Here is a 20,362-nt window from a genome sequence, read left to right as displayed (position 1 = left end):
AAGTGAGCTCTAACATATCATTGAAAGGGATGCAGATGCTTAAATATCTCTTGGGAAGGATTTCAAATGATATTCAAAAGGATTTGGACTAGAAACCTTTGTAATTCCATTTGAGATGCCATTATGAGCCTATGTACCATTTTATCAAAAGTAGAGCCATTCTCTCTAATTCTTGTCCTTTGCAGATGAAAGTAGAAGCAAGTCTGATGTATTTTCCCCCATTAAAGTAGTTCATGAACTACAACAAACATGGTCATATGTTTTCCTTAGTGAGAAATAAAAACAGAAGAATAACACAGGATTCATAATTAACCCATAAATATTTTTATATTTTTCCATGTAATTTTAATAGAGGCTATAATCATTGCATAGTAATTATTACACCAAAATATGCTTTAAATGTTAAAACATTGGGTTTCTTTTGACAGTAGCTTTTTATATCATATAGCCAATAATTTCTTGATTTTTGGTACAATTGCATATTGAAGAAGAGGGAATGGATCATCAGGCCATTTGTTTTTGCTTATTATGCATATAGTTTGCTTTATAATTTAGCATTCACATGGATGGCAATGAATGGATCTTCAGCAGTGTTACTAATTTTGAAGTGAGCATTACCACTGTCAGAAACTGTTATTTTAATTCCTGTACAATTGTTATCAATTTTATCTCCAGAAATCACATCACAGTAGGTTCCAGCAGGAAGACCAGTCTGCAGAGTGAATGACAATTCACTGTAAAACAAAAGGGAAACCATTAGTATAAAGCAAAAATATGAACTGTAGGGGGCAGGCAGCTGGGTAGCTCACTGGATTGAGAGCCAGGCCTAGAGATGGGAGGTCCTAGGTTCAAATCTGACCTCAGACACTTCCCAGCTGTGTGACCCTGGGCAAGTCACTTGACCCCCATTGCCTAACCCTTACCACTCTTCTGCCTTGGAGCCAATACACAGTATTGATTCTAAGACGGAAGGTGAGGGTTAAAAAAATATATGAAATGAGTTTTGAAAAACATAGAAACAAGGCAGCCCAACTGCTTAGATTACAAGTCTGTCTGTGTGATGGATGTGGAATTTTGTGCACAACAGAACATGTATAACCTATATCATATTACTTGCTGTCTTGGAGAGGGGAAAGTAGAAGGAGGGAAAAAGAGAGAGAACATGGATCACAAAATGTCAGAAAACAATTGTTAAAAACTGTGTCAAGGGCTCAGTGGATAGAGAGCCAGGCCTAGATATAGGAAGTTCTGAGTTCAAATTTGGATTCAGATATTTCCTAGCTGTGTGACCCTGAGCAAGTCACTTAAGCCTCATTGCCTAGCCCTTACTACAATTCTGCCTTATAATGTACACATTGTATAGATTCTAAGAAATAAGTTAGGGTTTTTTTTATTATTGTATTGACATGTAAAAATAAATTAATAATTTTTAAAAGAGTATGTTTGTGCCATAATTAAAAATTTGTAAGTAGAGAGGCTACAGACTGAAAAATGGCTTAATAAATCTGATCAATCTTTAAAGGGGAAAAATAAGCCTTATGATTAGGATGGAACTTCCTGGTCAGTGGTAAATGTTAGAAGATTGAGAATTAAAGGACAACAGTGGAGACTTTAGAAAATTTATATCTACGCAAGGTTTTCATCATGATCCTTCAATAAATGGAAACATTTCCAATTCATGCATTAGTGCTTCCATTGGGAAAGATCGGTAGCTCTCAATAATTTAAATCTGGTCATTTCTAACCTTTTCCTTGAGGAAGAAAAAACTGTTTCAATAAAACAAAATCATCTTGTGCTTCAACAACTGAACTGCAAAGTCATCCAGTGTATACTTTGCTGTCTCTGTGCATGGAAGATATGAATTAGAAAACAAACAGCTACAATGTTTAACGAGGCAGGACACTTAATGAGTGTATAATTTAGCTCTAGTGAGCTAAAAACAAGGGGTAAATTGAAGTAGGGTTAATCTTTGGAGCTTTCAAAATGGTTTGAAGGGGGACAGCAGGGTGGTTCAGTGGACTGAGAGTCAGGCTTAGAGACAGCAGGTTCTGGGATCAAATCTGCTCTAAGACAATTCCTAGATGCATGGCTGTGGGCAAGTCATTTACTCCCCGTTGCCTAATCCTTACTGCTCTTCTCCACTGGAACCAAAGCATAGTATTAAGGTTAAGAATTGTTTTTTTTTTAATAAAATACAATTCTTGTTCTGATTTCTTCTTCAAATCCTGAACCTGGAAGACAGAGTGTTGGAGGTAGAAGACTTGATTCCAGGTATGGCAGTTTCATTAAAGCAGGATTTTTTTTTAAGTTTTAAAATGTCAAGACTTAACCATCTGGGCCACAAGATACACCAAAGCTTTCCCCATTAGAAACGACTCAAGAATGTACTTCTTGAAGTCTTGACGTTAGAGAATTATTTTCTTTCCCTTTCAGTCTTCCTTCCTTCTCATTGCTCTCTTTTTACTTGGCAACAGCTATTCTAAGCCTCTTTTGGGGTCCTTTACAATATATATAAATAAATGTATCAGGGATCAGAAAAAACAATCAGTCAAGGATATATTTACATGAACCTATTTAAAAACTGCAGGTACTTACTAGTCATCATTGTTAAATACGATGAATCCTCTATTACCCCTGCCAAAAGCCACCTGGTTACTTCCATTATCCCACCAATTTGTAAAAGGTTGGCCATCAACTACATTACGGAAAATAACCATATTCCTGTAAACAAAATATATAAAATATTGGTAAATATATTTGACTTGAAAATCCTCCTCCCTCCCCTCTTTGTGTATACACACAGTTGCAAAAGTCTTAGAGAAGTTTTAATTAATTAGATAAATTAATTAAAATATTAAATTTTGAGACACTGGTATATCACTAAAGAGAATGCCATCACGCAGATGCCACCAAATCTTCCTACCTTATTTGACGCCAACGATGTTCACAAACCCAGTCATTGCCACAGGTGGTATCTGGATTGATAGTGACTCGTTTAATTATTCCATTATCATTGGGTGGTCCAACCCAATCATTAATATCCTTAATTTGACAAAACATAGACATGAACATTATCAGTAATTTCTTTTATTTGATTCTTCCTCCTCTCATAACCAGTGGTTAAACAAGTCTACTGGATTATTCCACTGATTTCTCCCTATGATCCAACTTCTTTTTTTTTTTTATCCTTACCTTCTGTCTTAGAATCAATACTGCATATTGCTTCCAAGGCAGAAGAGTGGTAAGGGCTAGGCAATGGGGGTTAAGTGACTTGTCCAGGGTCATGCAATTAAGTCACCTAAATCCAGATTTGAACCCAGGATCTCCTATCTCCATACCTGGCTCTCAATTTCAATCCTAATTGCCCCCAGATCTAACTTCTTTAAATCCAGCATCAGACATGTACTAGCTGTGTGGTCCTGGGCAAATAATTTAACTGTTCCATGCTTCAGTTTCTTCATCTTTAGGTAGCGGGTAATAATGGCAACTACCTCAGAGTCTTAGTTAGGATCAGATGAGACAGCATATGTAAAACACCTTGCCAACCTTAAAATGCTATAGAAATGCTATTTTTTATTATCATTATCTTCAGCATTTCAAGAATCACTATTGCTCATGTCTTCCACTTCTCTTGCTGTCTGCAGTCACCTTTCCCAAGGATGTCATGAAGATCCTTTGTGAGCATCACTAATCACCGAGGCAGCACATTGTGGATGGAAAGCTGACATCAGGTGACTGAGCTGGGATTCAAAACTCATTGCCCAACTGCCTAAATTATGCTACTCTATCTCTCTCAATGAAGAGGGCAATCCATTTATTCCTTATCCGATCTGAAAGTTGCCTGGGGCAATGAGAGGATAGGTGGATTTTTCAAGGTATGACAGTCAACATGGATAAAAAGCAGGGTGTGAACTCTTGTCCTCTCACCCCAAGGTAAGCCATCACAGGTACACAATTTATTGTTTCCACATTACATTGTTTCCACATTTCCAAACCATTACAATCCAATACCACTACCTTTCCAATTTTATCTCCTACTACTCTCAACCACTTACTCTATGCTTTTTTTATATTATCTCATTATCCTCATAATAACTCTGAGAAGGAGAAAGGAGTCATTATTATCTCCATATTACAAAAAGAAACTGAGGCAAATAAAGGCCAAGCAACTTGTCTAGGATTAGAAAGAAAATAAGGCCAGAACTGAACTCAGACCTTCTTGACTCTAGGTCCATCACTCTATCCCTGGTTACATCTAACTGGCTTTTTGGATTTCCTAGTGAGGGAGGCCAAAGCAGGAAATTGTCCAGCCTTGGAAGTTCAGGAAGGCCTGAACAGGGAGCTGCCTAGCCTTGGAAATTCAAAGCCACAAATATGCCAAGATCCCAGCTGCACTGGGCACCAGATAAGAAAGGGCCGAAAAGACCCTGTGACATGAAAATGTCAAGGTACCAAGAACAGTACGTAGCAGATAAGGGCTGAGGGGAGCCAAACATACCGGCAATGTTCCAACAAGGGTATGCAACAGATAATGGACTAGAAGGAGGAAGGGAGGGGGGCTCTACATGCTGAAGAGTATTTAAGACTGAGTCTTCAGGAGAGAAGGGGGAACTCTTTTGGCTGAATTCCCATTGGTGCGCACTAGTTCAATAAAAGGCCCTTTCTTTGCCTGATTGCATTGTCCACGGGTCTTCCTTGGTGGTGGGTGGAATCCCGGACCTTCACACTAGTTGTTTCATAAATGTTTCTTTCCCTGACACATCTTGAGTTTCCTGAGAGCGGAGACTATCACTTTTCCTTCTTGAGTATCATCCACCATGTCTAGTACAGAACTATAGGCTTGGTAAGCATTTGAACAATGCCTATTGAATTAAAAAAATTGCATAACTTAATTGGATCATATACAACAATGATGCATTTATCTTTTTCTCAGGAGCCAAATTATTTTAGAAAACTTAAAAGTAGTTGCCTTGCCCTTGTTATTTTTACTGCTACTAACATGGCATATGCACTTAGTACTCCTCATAGACTACATACAGTGTTATTTCCTAAACAGACGACTTCTGGACTCTATTCTCATGGTTCTCAAAATTCAGTTTTATACCATTAACAGATGAATCTTCCCACTCATGTGAACCTGGACAAATTATTGTGGGCCACAATTTCCTCATCTGAAAATCAGATAAGCTATTAAGTCTCTTCTGCCTCTAAATCTATGATTCCATGAACAAATTCTGTCACTCTTCTGCTCAGAACTCCTCAATAATTCCTTATCGCCCATTGAACAAAACTTAAACTTTTAGCGTGGCATTCCAAACCTTTACAATCCAAGACCACCATATCTTCCCAATCTTATCTCCTACTACTCTCAACTACTTACTCTCTGCTTTAGGGAAAGAATTGAATAGTAATCATTATGCCTAGATCCAGTCCTGCCTCTACTTGACTTTGAAGCCCAGCTCACATGTTATCTCCACCATATACCTTCCCTGGTTCTTTTAGTCATTTACAATCTTTCCTTTGCCTCAGACTTCACAAAGAACTTGACTTAGCTTTCTCTCTTTTGTTGAACATAATTCCATTTTATAGTTATCTGTGTGTTATATCTTACTATATATTCCCAGTTGATTATGAGCTTGATCAAGGAAAGGACTGCGCCTAGCTTAGTTTTTCATTTGATTGTTTTTTATTTTGCTTTGTAGTCTTGAAGCCTAGCAGAGTAGGCATAGAGCAAACAATAATTGCTTGGAGATCAATGGATTGCTGATTGATTACGGCTCTCTCTAACACCACCCCATAGCACTCTAGAAATAGTAGGTACTTTTCAAATGTTGACATTAAAAATACCTTTCCATTCTCAAAGTATCTTGGCCACCTGAAGCTTGACATCACTCGTGTAAATCCATAAGGATGAGCAAGCATAAATCCAACTCCCATTTTGTATAGTCTGGAAGATATAAAATATGATCATTAGAGAAAAGAAGGAAATTCCAGAGATGATTAGGAAGATACAATTAAAAAAAAGGTGAAGGACTCTATTACCTACCTGGAATCCCAGAAAGTGAGAATGGCTGCTCCTCCAGCTCCATGGCCCCTCTGGTTGTCATGATTATCCACAAAGACAAGCGCCCTGTTGGAAGGCATGAAGCCCCAACCTTCTCCCCAGTTCCTGTACAAAGAAATAAAATGTTGTTCTTATGGCTTAGAGGCAGGCTATTCCTGGTCTTTTTCTCCCTTTGGGTAGTCCTTAACATAAATAAAAAGAACCTTTATCTAGAATCCCCATAGTATACTAGAAAGAGAAGTGAACTAAGAGTCAGAAGAAATGGGATCAAATTCTGCATTAACCATTTGCAAAGAGATTAACCTTGAAGGAGTCACCTCACCATTCTGGGACTTAATTTCTGTATCAGTAAAATGAGTTTGGCCCCTTATGGTCTCTTTCAGTCCTCATATTCTGTAATTAAGTTGAAACTCTATTGGGTCCTCTATCTGTCACATACTTAAGTAGTATTTATATACTCTATGTGAGACCACGTAGGAAAAAAGACTATCACATAACTGAATTAAAGCAAGGTGTGTTATAATGAGACTGCAACATGTTATTTTTACTCTGCAGCGATTTTAAACGTTCAAATGTTTTAGTACACTATAAAAATAAGCATTAGCCAAATATACTTCCATTTTATCATGAGATTGGATTAAAAACTAGTGACTTTGTCTTAGGGTTCTGAAAGTGCACACTTTCGAATTGGCCTCTATATGTAATAAGGATGATTACTGACATCGATGCAGAACTATCCCAATTAATACTTGGAATATAAAAATAGATGCCAAAAAGTTGCTGCACACTCAAGGAAAGGTTTCATTGAAAAGGCAAAGCTGGAAGCCCTTTTCATTTACTTTAAATAAGCCATCTTTTCTCCATCCCATCTGCGAAGAACTGTGCCCAGTTTTGCGCCATATTTGAATTCTGTAACCCGACCATTTCCAAAGTAGTCACTGCTTTTAATTGCCTCACCGCCTAGATCAATGACCTAGTAGAAATCAGAAGAATAAAATTTTGCTTAGAAATTCTTAAAATATATTAGACATCATATTATCATTGTGAAGCCAATAACTCCACTTCTATATGCTATTAAATATTCAAATGAATTTGCTTATTTCAAAGGATGACAATTTATACCTTCTAGAAGGATGCTATTTTAAAAAATCAAATTATCTAGGCAATTATTTTTTCTTATCCTGTGAAAATGCTGACCCAATCCAGGCTTATATAACCAGGATTAGCTTATAATTGGGCTTCCTACAGAAAACACATATTTAATCAAAATTATCATTTTTTTACAATGAATAAAATCACTGATGCCTACACTGTCATCCAATCTTTGTCTCCAGTCTTTACACACATTTTATCTTAGTACCTCCTGATAAATGAATGCTTTGGCCCCTTCAGGGAACCAGGTTCTGTTTAAATCATGTAGCTGATCCAGAAATGCCTTCATGTCTCCAGGCCACATGTGTTTGGAAGCATCAATTCTGAACCCTGCCACACCAATGTCAATCAGGTGGTTCATATACTCAGCAACCTTGGAACGCACATAATCCTTCTCCAGGGCGAGATCAAGAAGACCAACCAAACGGCAGTCTCTAACCTATAAAAATAATAATGTTTTATGTGATATATATGCAGCATTATCTTCTACCTCAAAATACTAAACATCTGGGGTGAATATGGAGAAACTGAGGCTCACTGTACTTAAGCATTTTGGCTAGAGTAATCTTAAAATTCATTTTCCTTTAGTGTAATATAATAAAAAGAACCCTGAATCTGCAGTCAGAAGCCTGGGGTTCAAATCCTGCCTCTGATACCTACCACTGGTATGATCTTGGACAAGTTTTTTAACCTCCCTGGGCCTTAGTTTCCTCACTTATAAAATGGGAAGATTAGATTACATGGTTAAAATGATCCCTTCTAGATCTAGATTTTATGATTCTATGATTTCAGATATGTGTAGAGGCAGCTTGGTATTGTGGTTAGAATTCTGGATTTGGATCAGGAAGAGCTAAACTCAAATCCTAATCCTAAGTGAGTCATGGAACTTTAGTGCACTCTTCTACATCACAAGGGGCTGCAAGTTTTTTGGAGAGTTCTTTATACTGATAAAGTTGAATTCAGTATTTCTTAAGTTATCTTCTATGTGTGAGTGATTATGCTACCAGTAGAAAATACAAAGACCAAACAATCCTCAAGAAACTTATACATTCTACCCAGGTGATAAGATGTGTGCCTATAAAGAAGTACATGCAAAGTAGCTGGGAGTTTACAAAAATGCAAATCAAAAGGTATCACCTCACACCTAGCAGACTGGCTAACATGACAGCAAAGTAAAGTAATGAATGCTGGAGGGAATGTGGCAAAGTAGGGACATTAATTCATTGCTGGTGGAGTTGTGAACTGATCCAACCATTCTGGAGGGCAATTTGGAACTCTGCCCAAAGGGCTATAAAAGACTGTCTGCCCTTTGATCCAGCCATAGCACTGCTGGGTTTGTACCCCAAAGAGATCATAAGCAAAGTAACTGGGGGTAAGGAGTAGGTATGAAAGAAAGCACTAAAAACTGGAGGGACCAGGTAAGGATTTGTGCAAGAGAAAGCACCTGAGCTGAATCTGGAAGGGAAGCTAGAATTTCAACAAGCAGAATTAGGAAGGAAAGCATTCCAGACAAAGGCAGTCTGGAGAGAGAAAGTCATGCACCTTCTTGTACAGCAAGCAGGTCAGTATAGCAGGAACATGGAGTGGGTGAGGACAATGACTACGTGATCAGTTTGGAATGAAAGGTTGGAGCCAATTTGGAAAGTACTTTAAATGGCCAAAGAAAGATTTGCAATTGATCTAAGAGGCTTTAGGAAGCCATGGAGGCTTCTTAAGCAAGTGAGTGACTTGGTCAGACATGATTTAGAATTTAGAATTAGATTCAGTTTGGCAACTCTATGGAATATGGATTAAAGAGTGGAGAGACTGGAGATGAGAGATCAATAGGAGATTGTTAGAATAATCCAGGAGAGGGGGACACTGATATTTGTATATGTCTAGAGAGAAGAGGTTAAAAAATGGAATTAATAGAGTCAGCTAGGGAAGCCAGGCTGGGGAGAAAAACTGGGTTCAGATAAATAATATGTCGCTAGTTAATTATCACAAAAAATTTACCTGATACATATCACCATAGTTTTCAATTTCCCCACTGCCGGTCTTACATTTACCATCATTAAAATCCCAGCCTGAGAATGGAACAGAAGGAAATTCTCTCTTTCCAGGATTGAAGTAACTTCCACAGGTGCTATCTCTTCCAGCAGTCACGCCATTCCCACACATGTGATTCACTACAGCATCCACGTAAATGTGTACCTGCAAAAGCAAGGCATGTGTTTGAATTTGGCAGGTGGAGCATCACGGAAAGGACTTGGAATCTCATCTTCTGTATTCTTTCTGCTTCGCCATGCTACTTCTCGCCCTCATTATGAAATGACAGTGAATGTTAATGCAGCTCGGCAATTTCTTTTTCAATGAGCTTATAAATCTATCTTACTGGTGTTATGTAATTAAGTCATGAAAATGTGTCTTTGCCTTTGTCCTCTGGACCTTAAATTAATCAGGCTGGGCTTGAGAATCAATGGTCACTAATTGCAGATAAATGGGATGAGAACTGTTCAAGAATGAAGTAAATAGAAATAAGAGGATGATAGACACAGTGCCTAGAAAGATAAAAACAAAAAGAACACCAAAGCAAAGTTGATATTGATTAATTGTAATGAGACCAATCTTGGCCTGGCTGGGGTACAACTGTGGAAAGGAAAGCTGTACTTCTTCAGTATCCCTTTAAATATTGTACTACAGGTATAGTATGTTGCAGGTGCAATCACACAGGGCCATTGTTTGGAATGGTTTTGCTTGGTTATTTTTAATTTAATTTAATTACAATATGGGAAGGGAGGATTCACAGAAAGGGAAAAGAATATCGTGAGAAATTACTATGATATAAAAAGTCACCACCTCTCCACAGTCTTACTCACAATAACAACAAATTACATTTATTTAAGACCTTACAGTTTACAAAGAGCATTGATGTGTATTATCTCATTTGATCCTTACAAACACCCTATGAAGCAGGCAGGGTACACAGTATTCTCCTTATTTTATAGAAAGAAAAAAAAATGGCACCTAGAAGCATAAGTGATTTGCCCAAGGTCATTTGGTTAGAAGATAGCAGAGTCAGGGCTCCAACACAAATCTTCTGATTGTAAATCTAGGGTTCTTCCCAACGTACCACATTATCTCACATAAAAGATCCACATTTAAACACCAGAAGAATATAGTAAATGGAAGATAGACAACTACATAAAACTATAGATTATAATTTTAAAATAGTAGAAATCATAAAGCATTCATGTTTCAGGCATTGTGCTAAGTGCTTTACAATTATTATTTCATTTTATCCTCACAACAACTCTGGGTGGTAGGTGGCTTTTATTATTCCCATTTCATTGATGAGGAAAGTGAACCAGACAAGTCAATTGACTTGTCCAGGGTCACAGAGCTAGTAATTATCTGAGAACTGATTTAAATTCAGGTCTTTCTTAATCTAGGTTCAGTTCTCTGAGTTGTCAGCTGTCCAGGTGATGGCAAGTACTAATAAATGCTCCAGAGGACTACTGATTGCTTTTAGAAGCTAGAACCTTGAACATTAAATCATGCAATGAAATTAATTTAATATATTCTACTTTCCTCTTAAAAGGTAACAAATACCCCCAAAGGGCAGACTTCAAGGCAGGGCATTAGAGATGCAAAGACGACACTAAATAATCCTAACTTCAAGGAGATAAAATTTTCTTTTTTTTTTTCCCAGTAATTACCTTTTCTCAGAGTTATTCCCCAGAAGAACACGTTCAACATTTTGTTTGTCTTTCATGAGAATATGTTTATACCAACACACAACTGAACCATCTGTTTTGACTGGACTCATTGGCCAATTGAAATAAATCAGTTACTTCACCAAATCAGTTTAGCTAAACTGACTAAATCAATTAAGTGTGCTGTAGAAATGACTTAAGTGTGTTTGCTGCCCATTTGAGAGACCCATTCAAAGTAGCGTCTTGAAAACATTATTATCATCCCATCATCTGATTGTCAACAAGTTGGTTAAGAAAGTAAAAGGTTTCAAAGTGGAAACACTTATGACATAACCCCTTTGCCACCTCAATGGTGCAGGAAACACAATTGGTGACTAATCCATCATACATTGTAAAAGGAATGAATTTAAACCTCAAGAACTGAAGGGCAACATGTAGTTTTAAATGCAAGGAGTGAGGGAAATCCTTGAAATCAGCATTTTCTTTTAGTTTAACTGTTTTCTCCTCAGAAAAGCACAAGTCAACTCTGCCACCATCAGGTTTCTTTGGTTTACATTCTCTCTGGTACATAAATGAAGTACAAGTGATGATTTAGAAAAGATGACTTCTCAATAGTAATTAATTTTGAACTGGAGAGTTCACATGTGCATGCGTGCGTGCGTGCATGTGTGCGTGTGTGTGTGTGTGTGTGTGTGTGTGTGTGTGTGTGTGTTTTCAGTGGATGGAATCCCTTGTAAAAGACTACCAGGACAGCAATAAGAGTTTTAAAGGAAGGCATATACGCAGTTCAGATCTGTGCTCTTGGAGGAAATCTCCAATTGCATGAGATCACAGTGACATCAACCAAAGGACCATCACGGTAATCACAGTTTACATGGAAGCAGCATGCATGAAGCAGGGAAAGTGACATGGAGTCTCCTGCACCAAAGAACAGGGGTTCTTAATCTTTGTTGTATCATTGACCCCTTCATACAAATAAAGATATAATTTTATCATATCCAAATTCATGTACCCATGAAATTTATCCACAGACCTCTTGGGGATTTGTGGACCCCATAATAAGAATCCCTGAGAAAGTAATTGTCATCCACTTACTCCAACATCGTTGCATCTTTTCACCATGTTTCTGAATTCCTCTTCATTTCCGGACCGTGTGCATAGCTTGTAGCTAATTGGCTGGTATCTTTCCCACCAGGGTCTAGAAGGGTTATGGATCACTACATTCTCATTTGGAGGTGAGATCTGCATTTTGGGAAGGTTCAAGGGTTAATAACACATAAATCATATTTTTATTAAATGTAGAAATGCTTCAAAATCCACTGACAATGAGTTGCGATATAGTATCAAGAATTTAAACAAGGGGTTGATGAGTTCCTTTAATAGAAACTCTGATTTGCACGGGAGTATGTTTTCAAGGTTCTTTCACAGACATTAACTTGTAGAATCATGAATTTACAGCTAGAAGGACCAAAGAGGCCACCCTATCCAACCACTTATGCAGTAGTGCACATCATAAAGCAAGTCCGGACACCCAGAAGTTTGATTAATGGAACCAATATTTGTTTATTAATCTATTGATTAATAATACATATGTAACTGGTCAGGGCAGCCAATTAATGGAACCAATATTTGTTTATTAATCTATTGATTAATAATACGTGCGTAACTGGTCAGGGCAGCCAATTAATGGAATCAATATTTGTTTATTAATCTATTGATTAATAATACATATGTAACTGGTCAGGGCAGCCAATTAATAGAACCAATATTTGTTTATTAATCTATTGATTAATAATACATACGTAACTGGTCAGGGCAGCCAATCAATGGAATCAATATTTGTTTATTAATCTATTGATTAATAATACATATGTAACTGGTCAGGGCAGCCAATTAATAGAACCAATATTTGTTTATTAATCTATTGATTAATGATATGTGCGTAACTGGTCAGGGCAGCCAATTAATGGAATCAATATTTGTTTATTAATCAGTTGATTAATAATATGTACTTAACAGTCCAGGGCAGCCTTCCTAGTGAAAGCCTCCCTGAGGCAAAGTTACAGACAGTTTTTGTAGGTTTACATATGTGAGAAAGGTGAAAAGGTAAAATGAGCTCATACCAAGCTGATGAAGGATATATGGCTTTAAGTTTAAAATAAGTGAAATGTGACCTTAATGCCTGGGGCAGACTGACCAGGACAATTAAGTCTTATCGGACACAGGCCCGATGTACCATAAATGGGGAGGATGGACCTTCCTTATATATCCTATCCTGCACCTGGCTTATCCTGTCCTTGAGGGGGCATCCCCTAGTGCCCCTGACCATCTGTTGTTACAGCCAGGGAAAGCACATTCCTTAAGCCTGCTTTCTATAAGGGAAAGTCTACTTTATTGATTCCTACCTTTACCAACTGATCAGGGACTTTGTTTTACTCTATTTCACTTACAGATGAGACACCTAAGGCCCCAAGCTTTAAGGTGACTTTGGCCACCATTACAAAGGTAGAAAATGGCAGAAGCACATTTGAATTCAGACCTTTTAACTCCAGGTCGAGTGCTTTTGCTGCTATACTACAAAGGAATTAATAATAATAGCTATTCTCTATGTAGGCACTTAAAAGTTCGCAAAACATTTCACAAACATTAACTCATTTTAATCTCACAACACTGAAAGATAAGCAACATTAAGAGATTTGATTATTGTCCCCATTTTATAGATGAAGAAACTGAGGGGGAAAGATGTTAAATAATTTGACCAATATCATACATCTAGTGTCTGAGGCTGGATTTGAACTCGAGTCTTTTTAACTCCAGGTCCCAGACTCTGTATAAAGTACTGCCTAGTTCTTAAAACTTGAGGGATTTCTGAGGATCATCCAATCCAACCCCTTCATTTTATATTCTTTTTTTTTTGTATTTACAGGAATAAATTAAAAGTATTTATTATGCCTACATAAATATCAAATAAATTTTAAAGTGCACATACCTGAACACCCCCAAAGCCATTGGGAGCTAGGTAACGCTCACATTCTAGAGCAATGTCATCCCAACGCCATTCAAATAAGTGCACTATAGATGTTCGACCCGGTTGGGTATTAGGATTGTACTGTGCCCAGCATGTCCCAAGGACTGAAAGCAACAGCAAGAGCCACATTTTGCTCTGAAGTCTTTAGCAGTCTTTTCAGCAACTTATTTATACTCCTATAAAAAACAAACAAACTCTTGGTAAATATTTATTTGAATGGATAACTGGCACACAAACTTATTTGTATTCTGAAAAAGATTACAAGTAATGCAAAATTAAACAGGTGAAAATAGTCTGTAAAATTTCCCAGGATCATAACACCAGGTGACCTTTAAGGACTTAATATTTTTCTTATTCAGAGATTAGACATTTTGAACATATGGAATGTTTTATTTGTGTAGACAGTCTTGATGTAGCTGTTATTTAATTAGGATCAGCCCTTTTTCTGATAGAAGAAAAGAAGTTAGTGCAAATTGAGAATATTACATATTTATTAGTAAAATTCTAAAGTCATGATCCTTTTGAAAAATAAACTATAAGATCCTAAATTTTTTCTTTACAAAAAATTAGTTCATTCTTATTTAATGTTCTTCACTAAATCTCTGAAATCTTTCCAGAGTAGAACACCCATGAATTGACTGAAAAGATTATGCTCTTTCTTATTTCAATTCGTAACACAGTTGTGTATCTAAGTAATTCTGTATCTAAGTACTTTTACTTAGAACAAACCTTAGAAGCCATCTGGCTAAAGTTCAGTCTTTAATGGCAAGTATATTATTGTTCATTGTAGGATGTCATGAAAAACAATCTAAAAAGTTTAGTCAAATAAGTGAAGAAGAGGTCAGATAGTTATAAACAAACTGTTCTCAAAAGACAAATTACAAAAGATTAACATTCCATGAAAGATTTTTCCAAATAACTAAGAAAAACATGAATCAAAATGATTCTAAGGTTTCACATTACATCCAACAAATTGGCTAAGATGACAAAAGATGAAAATACTCTATAATGAAAGAGCTGCCTAAAGACAGGGACACTAATACATTGTTTGATGAAACTGTGAATTGATCCAATTGTTCTAAAAATAATGCAGGAAAGGAAAGGAAAAGGAAGGGAAGGGAAGGGAAGGGAAGGGAAGGGAAGGGAAGGGAAGGGAAGGGAAGGGAAGGAAGGGAAGGGAAGGGAAGGGAAGGGAAGGGAAGGGAAGGGAAGGGAAGGGAAGGGAAGGGAAGGGAAGGGAAGGGAAGGGAAGGGAAGGGAAGGGAAGGGAAGGGAAGGGAAGGGAAGGAAAGGAAAGGGAAGGGAAGGGAAGGGAAGGGAAGGGAAGGGAAGGGAAGGGAAGGAAAGGAAAGGAAAGGAAAGGAAAGGAAAGGAAAGGAAAGGAAAGGAAAGGAAAGGAAAGGAAAGGAAAGGAAAGGAAAGGAAAGGAAAGGAAAGGAAAGGAAAGGAAAGGAAAGGAAAGGAAAGGAAAGGAAAGGAAAGGAAAGGAAAGGAAAGGAAAGGAGAAGGGAAGGGAAGGAAAGGAAAGGAGAAGGAAAGGAAAGGAGAAGGGAAGGAAAGGAAAGGAAAGGAAAGGAAAGGAAAGGAAAGGAAAGGAAAGGAAAGGAAAGGAAAGGAAAGGAAAGGAAAGGAAAGGAAAGGAAAGGAAAGGAAAGGAAAGGAAAGGGAAGGAGAAGGGAAGGAGAAGGGAAGGGAAGGGAAGGGAAGGGAAGGGAAAGGAAAGAAGGAAAAAGGAAGGAAAGAAAAGAAAGAAAAGAAAAGAGAAAAGAAAAGAAAATCCTATCTATTAAAAAAGGAGATCATTTCATCAAGGTGTTCCATACCTCTGGTCTGAACACTTGGCCCTTTTCACAGCCTCTACTGAGTTATTGCCCAAGCTTATAAAACATTTGCCATCTGGACACAGGACGTTTCAGACCACTAAAACAGCCTGACTGCAGACCTCTGGCTACTGTATTTTATGACTATAAAATGAAAGTCAGATCTTTGGCTCAGGAATCTGGCCCGGTTCTTTTAATTTCTTTCACTCCACTGACTCTGAGGAGGAAACTTAAAGATAAGACAGAGATGCCAGTCTTGGGCATAAATCCAGCACGAGAGTCAGGGCCACGTTTGTCCCAAAAGAAGGCCCTAAATCTTACAAATGGCTCCAAGGCTGTTCCTTTTTATCTCATCTAGACTATGTCCGATGTTCTGATAAGCAATCTGAGCTGTGTATATAACATTCCAAATAAATGATAAGCATTTCCTGTTTTATGAATTAGAGTTCACCCCCTCTCTAGTTCCCCACAAGTGAACATTATATAACCTGTAGCCTCTTTCTCTTAGGTGAACTCAGCTTTGCCTGGATTCCAGCACGTGTCTGAATTCTCTCTCTGTAGGGAAATAAACGTAACCTCTATAGAAACTGGTTTTCTCTTGGATTCTTTTTCCAGAGTTGTTGGGACCTGGCAGATGAGTGATGGATATAGTTCTGGCCATTCTCATATGAATAAGTATGACTATATACATGTATACATAAGTCCATATACATGGAACCTATAGAACTCTGTGACATCTTACAGTATCCTGCAACAAAGATGAAAAAAAAAAGAGGTTTGTGATCAGAATGCCTACTGTTCTTAATCATCTGGGGGCTATAAAATGTCCTACCAGGAAGCAGTTATCCTAAACTAAGCAAGAGTTTCTTGAAATTTCCAGGTTACACTTTTGAAATCCCTTCTCCCTTTTCCTTGTAAACTGCAATAATTGAAATAGTTTCTTGCATATATATTTTCCCTTTTTTCAAAACCTTACTTTCCATCTTAGAATCAATACTGTGTATTGGTTCTAAGGCAGAAGAGTGGTAAGGGCTAGGCAATGGGGGTCAAGTGACTTACCCAGGATCACATGGCTAGGAAGTGTCTGAGGCCAAATTTGAACCCAGTGTAAAAATGGAGATTTGAACCCCAGACTTCAATCCCCAGAAGTCCTTTGTATTTCCCAGAATTCCCTATAATCTCACCTGAGTCTCCACCTGGGCAAGATCACAATTAGTACGCCTCCCACTGTCTCTCTCTGCTTGTCCATTGCAATGATGCAGTAAGTAAGCTTTGAATGGGCTAATCAGCCCTGGGCACAAACATGGTTATTATTTTGTATTATTGATTCTAATAATCCTTGATAAACCTCACAAAATATATTTTATTACTAGAGACTAATTTAATTTTTACACCAGGACCTCCCATCTCTGGGCCTGGTTTTCAATCCACTGAGCTACCCAGCTACTCCCATAATATTTTCTAAAAATCAAACATCAATGTGTGTTTTGTGAGGCTAGACTTGCGAGGAGGAAGGGGTAGGGAGGAGATGGAGAAAAGAAAACAATATTCTAATCTGAATAGTCTAATATTTGCCCATTAGAGCTCTAGCAAAAGTCTGGTCATCCAGGGCTTTATTATAGTTATTTGAAAGGCATTAAGTTACTGAAATGGAAAAATGTCTCAGAGAGAAATCTAACTAGACAAATCAATCAATAGAGAATTGAGCTTGGAAACAAAAAGACCCAAATTTAAATCCTTTTTCAAACTCTAGCTGTGTGATTCTATGTAAGTCTCTTGTCCCTTGATTTCCTCATATGTAAAATAAGGATAATAACAATAATAATAACTTTCATAAGTTGTGAGGTTCAAATGAACTAACCTATGCATATTTTTTGAGTCACAGGTACCTTTGGTAATCTGGTAAATCAACAGATCTTTTCCCAAAAATAACATTTTTACATGCATAAAATACATAGGTTAATAAGAAAATTAATGAAATTGAAATACAGTTATCAAAATATATATTTTTAAACCCTTACCTTCTGTCTTGGAGTCAATACTGTGTATTAGTTCCAAGGCAGAAGTATGGTAAGGGCTAGGCAATGGGGGTCAAGTGACTTGCCCAAGGTCACACAACTGGGAAGTATCTGAGGCCAGATTTGAACCTAGGATCTCCTGTCTCTAGGCCTGGCTCTCAATCCTCTGAGCCACCCAGCTGCCCCCTATCAAAATATTTTTAAAGAATGCATTAACCCCAGATTAAGAAGCCTGTTTAACATAATAAATGTTATTAATTCAGACTCTTTCCTCATCTTCCTTAAAAAAAAAAATCAGTTCTAGGCTATCCACATCCAGAGAAAGAACTGTGGGAGTAGAAACACAGAAGAAAAACAAATGATTGATCACATGGTTCGACAGGAATATGATTGGGGATATTGACTTTAAATGATCACTCTATTGCAAATATTAATAATATGTAAATAGTTTTTGAATAACGATACATGTAAAACTCCGTGGAATTGCTCTTTGGCTCTGGGATGGGGGGATGGTGGGGGAAGGGAAAAACATGAATCATGTAACCATGGAAAAATATTCTAATTAATTCATTAAATAAATTTTAAAAATTAAAAAAAAACCCTCAGTTTTAGTTTTCTTCTAAGTTAATGAAAGAAAAATGATCCTCTCTTAAAAAACCAAAGAAAAGGTCAACAACAAGACACAAGTTGCTTCTTGAAAACTTTCTAAGAATATACATCTAGAAAAGAAGGTCAACTATTGACCATGCTTCCTCCCTCAACAACAAAGTAGAGTTCTTTACATCGTGCTTTTGCCTTTCTCTGATTCACAGCCTAGCCCAATCTTAAAAGAGAGCCAATCACAAAAATATCTTTTTATTTTACCATTGAATTGCTTATCATTGGACTTTTTAAAAAATAATATAAATTAACCTTTAATAATAAAAAAAATCTATCAGGAATTTAATGAGAATATTATGTACATTTCCATGTAAACCAGTGCACAGGGCTTGTGTTCTTGAGAGCCAACATCTACTACTAGTCCAGAGGCCAAAAGATCCTCCATGACTCTACCCCCAAAACACACCCACATCAGGAGTTCTCACGGTACTGGACAGACTATCTCTCTTTCTGGATAAGGAGCCATCTCTTATTTCCCAAGAGAAAGCTGGAAAAAGAAGGCAGGACATCTTTTCCTCCCAATCTTCACCCCATCAAAACAGCATCAAGAAAACCCAGTAATCTGTACAATTTACAGGCAATGCTCTGTGTGTGTGTGTGTGTGTGTGTGTGTGTGTGTGTGTGTGTGTGTGAGAGAGAGAGAGAGAGAGAGAGAGAGAGAGAGAGAGAGAGAGAGAGAGAGAGTGGGAGAGAGAGAATATCTGACAGGAAGCATGGAGGCTGAGATTCCAAGGACAACCTCCAGACCAGTTAGCTTTTCTCTTGGCCATATATGCCTAAAAGCTTTAAACTATGGGAACCTGCCATTTATTGATAAAATATTATAGGACTGTGATTAATGTTTGTGTCTGATTCCAGGAAAAGGGATAAAAACAAGGAGCACAGACTAAACCTGAATAGTGCCAATAGAGCACACAAGAAATATTAAAGTGAGACTCGAGGTTGCGACGCTTAACTTATGTTTAAGTCGTAGGACTTCCTTGTATCTACACTCTTTTCGAAGTACTCAAACAAGTACAAAGCTTGACTATCATGCTGGCTCCCTATATCTCTGAAGGAAAAAAAATCAGACAAGGGAATGACATTTCCCCATCAAAATAGAATTCTAATTCTTTCCTTCTTATATTATGGCAACTTCCTGTAGTCTTGGCTACAAATGGCTAAGTGAAATATTACTGCATTTTGTCCTACATACTTGTGGGATAGAAATTACTTTAAACTGGACCTATACAAGGTCTATTTTGGATTTTTCTTATGTTTTTGATTATTTTTCTATTCTTTTGATAATTGACACATACACCCCCATAACTGAACATTGCATTCTGAGCTAAAACTTGATATTTTTTTTAAATACTTACTTCAGGGGGGATTGTATTTTAATTTAAAATCTAAGAATTTTTGAATTTTTTTTGTTTGAGATTGTATTTTTATAAAAATCCAAGAATTTTGTTTAAAATTTTACTTTTATAAAAAAAAAATTCAAAGATTTTGATTCTGTTTGAGAAAAGATCTTCAAGAAAGAAGCTTGAAACTTTTATATCCAGAGAATGAACTGTTGCAGAAAGATGCCAAAAACCTACACTTCATCAAGAAGATCAAGAATGAACTTTGGATGTGATTGATTGGACTGAACTTTTGATTGAACATTTATTGTAACATTTATGCCAAAAGGGACTGCCCCTAATTTGGCTTTCTGTCAATGCGCCTAGCAAACATTGGTTTTGCTTTCTTTTCTTTTCTATTTCCTCTCTCACTATTCTAATTTCTCCTAGAAAATTGAATATTGTGTATATCTTTAGTTAGAAGTGAATTTAGAACTACAAAATGATTATGTTAAATGATCAATGGGGAGACTAGTCTCCCAATGATCATCAGGGGGGATTGTAAACCTCAAAATTTCTTATTCTTATAAATGTTGGAAATTT

The 20,362-nt window shown here is 37.2% G+C and overlaps 1 protein-coding gene across 9 annotated transcripts in view; it reads right to left on the bottom strand.

Annotated features, from left to right (window-relative positions):
* Positions 1–301: 301 nt before the first annotated feature.
* LOC100032985 (pancreatic alpha-amylase) overlaps positions 302–20,362 on the bottom strand; it is a 65,217-nt gene continuing 45,156 nt past the window's right edge. For 5 of the 9 annotated variants that reach the window (XM_056819146.1, XM_056819148.1, XM_056819147.1 and 2 more), the window contains 10 exons: positions 13,901–14,115; positions 12,007–12,153; positions 9,212–9,409; positions 7,425–7,655; positions 6,904–7,037; positions 6,047–6,169; positions 5,848–5,947; positions 2,924–3,042; positions 2,596–2,721; positions 302–734 (listed from right to left, as the gene is read on the bottom strand). In XM_056819146.1, the coding sequence (XP_056675124.1) occupies positions 545–734; positions 2,596–2,721; positions 2,924–3,042; positions 5,848–5,947; positions 6,047–6,169; positions 6,904–7,037; positions 7,425–7,655; positions 9,212–9,409; positions 12,007–12,153; positions 13,901–14,068 (1,536 nt within the window). In that variant the 5' untranslated portion in view covers positions 14,069–14,115 and the 3' untranslated portion in view covers positions 302–544. Of the gene's footprint in view, positions 735–2,595; positions 2,722–2,923; positions 3,043–5,847; positions 5,948–6,046; positions 6,170–6,903; positions 7,038–7,424; positions 7,656–9,211; positions 9,410–12,006; positions 12,154–13,900; positions 14,116–17,829; positions 17,964–20,362 lie in introns of those variants that run through there. The other 4 variants (XR_008916752.1, XR_008916751.1, XR_008916754.1 and 1 more) reach the window with 2 other exon arrangements.

This window comes from Monodelphis domestica, chromosome 2, assembly GCF_027887165.1.
Source record: "Monodelphis domestica isolate mMonDom1 chromosome 2, mMonDom1.pri, whole genome shotgun sequence".
In the NCBI taxonomy this organism is placed as follows: Eukaryota; Metazoa; Chordata; class Mammalia; order Didelphimorphia; family Didelphidae; genus Monodelphis; species Monodelphis domestica.
Note: the sequence above shows the minus strand (reverse complement) of the source record. Positions and strands in the feature narration are given on the sequence as shown.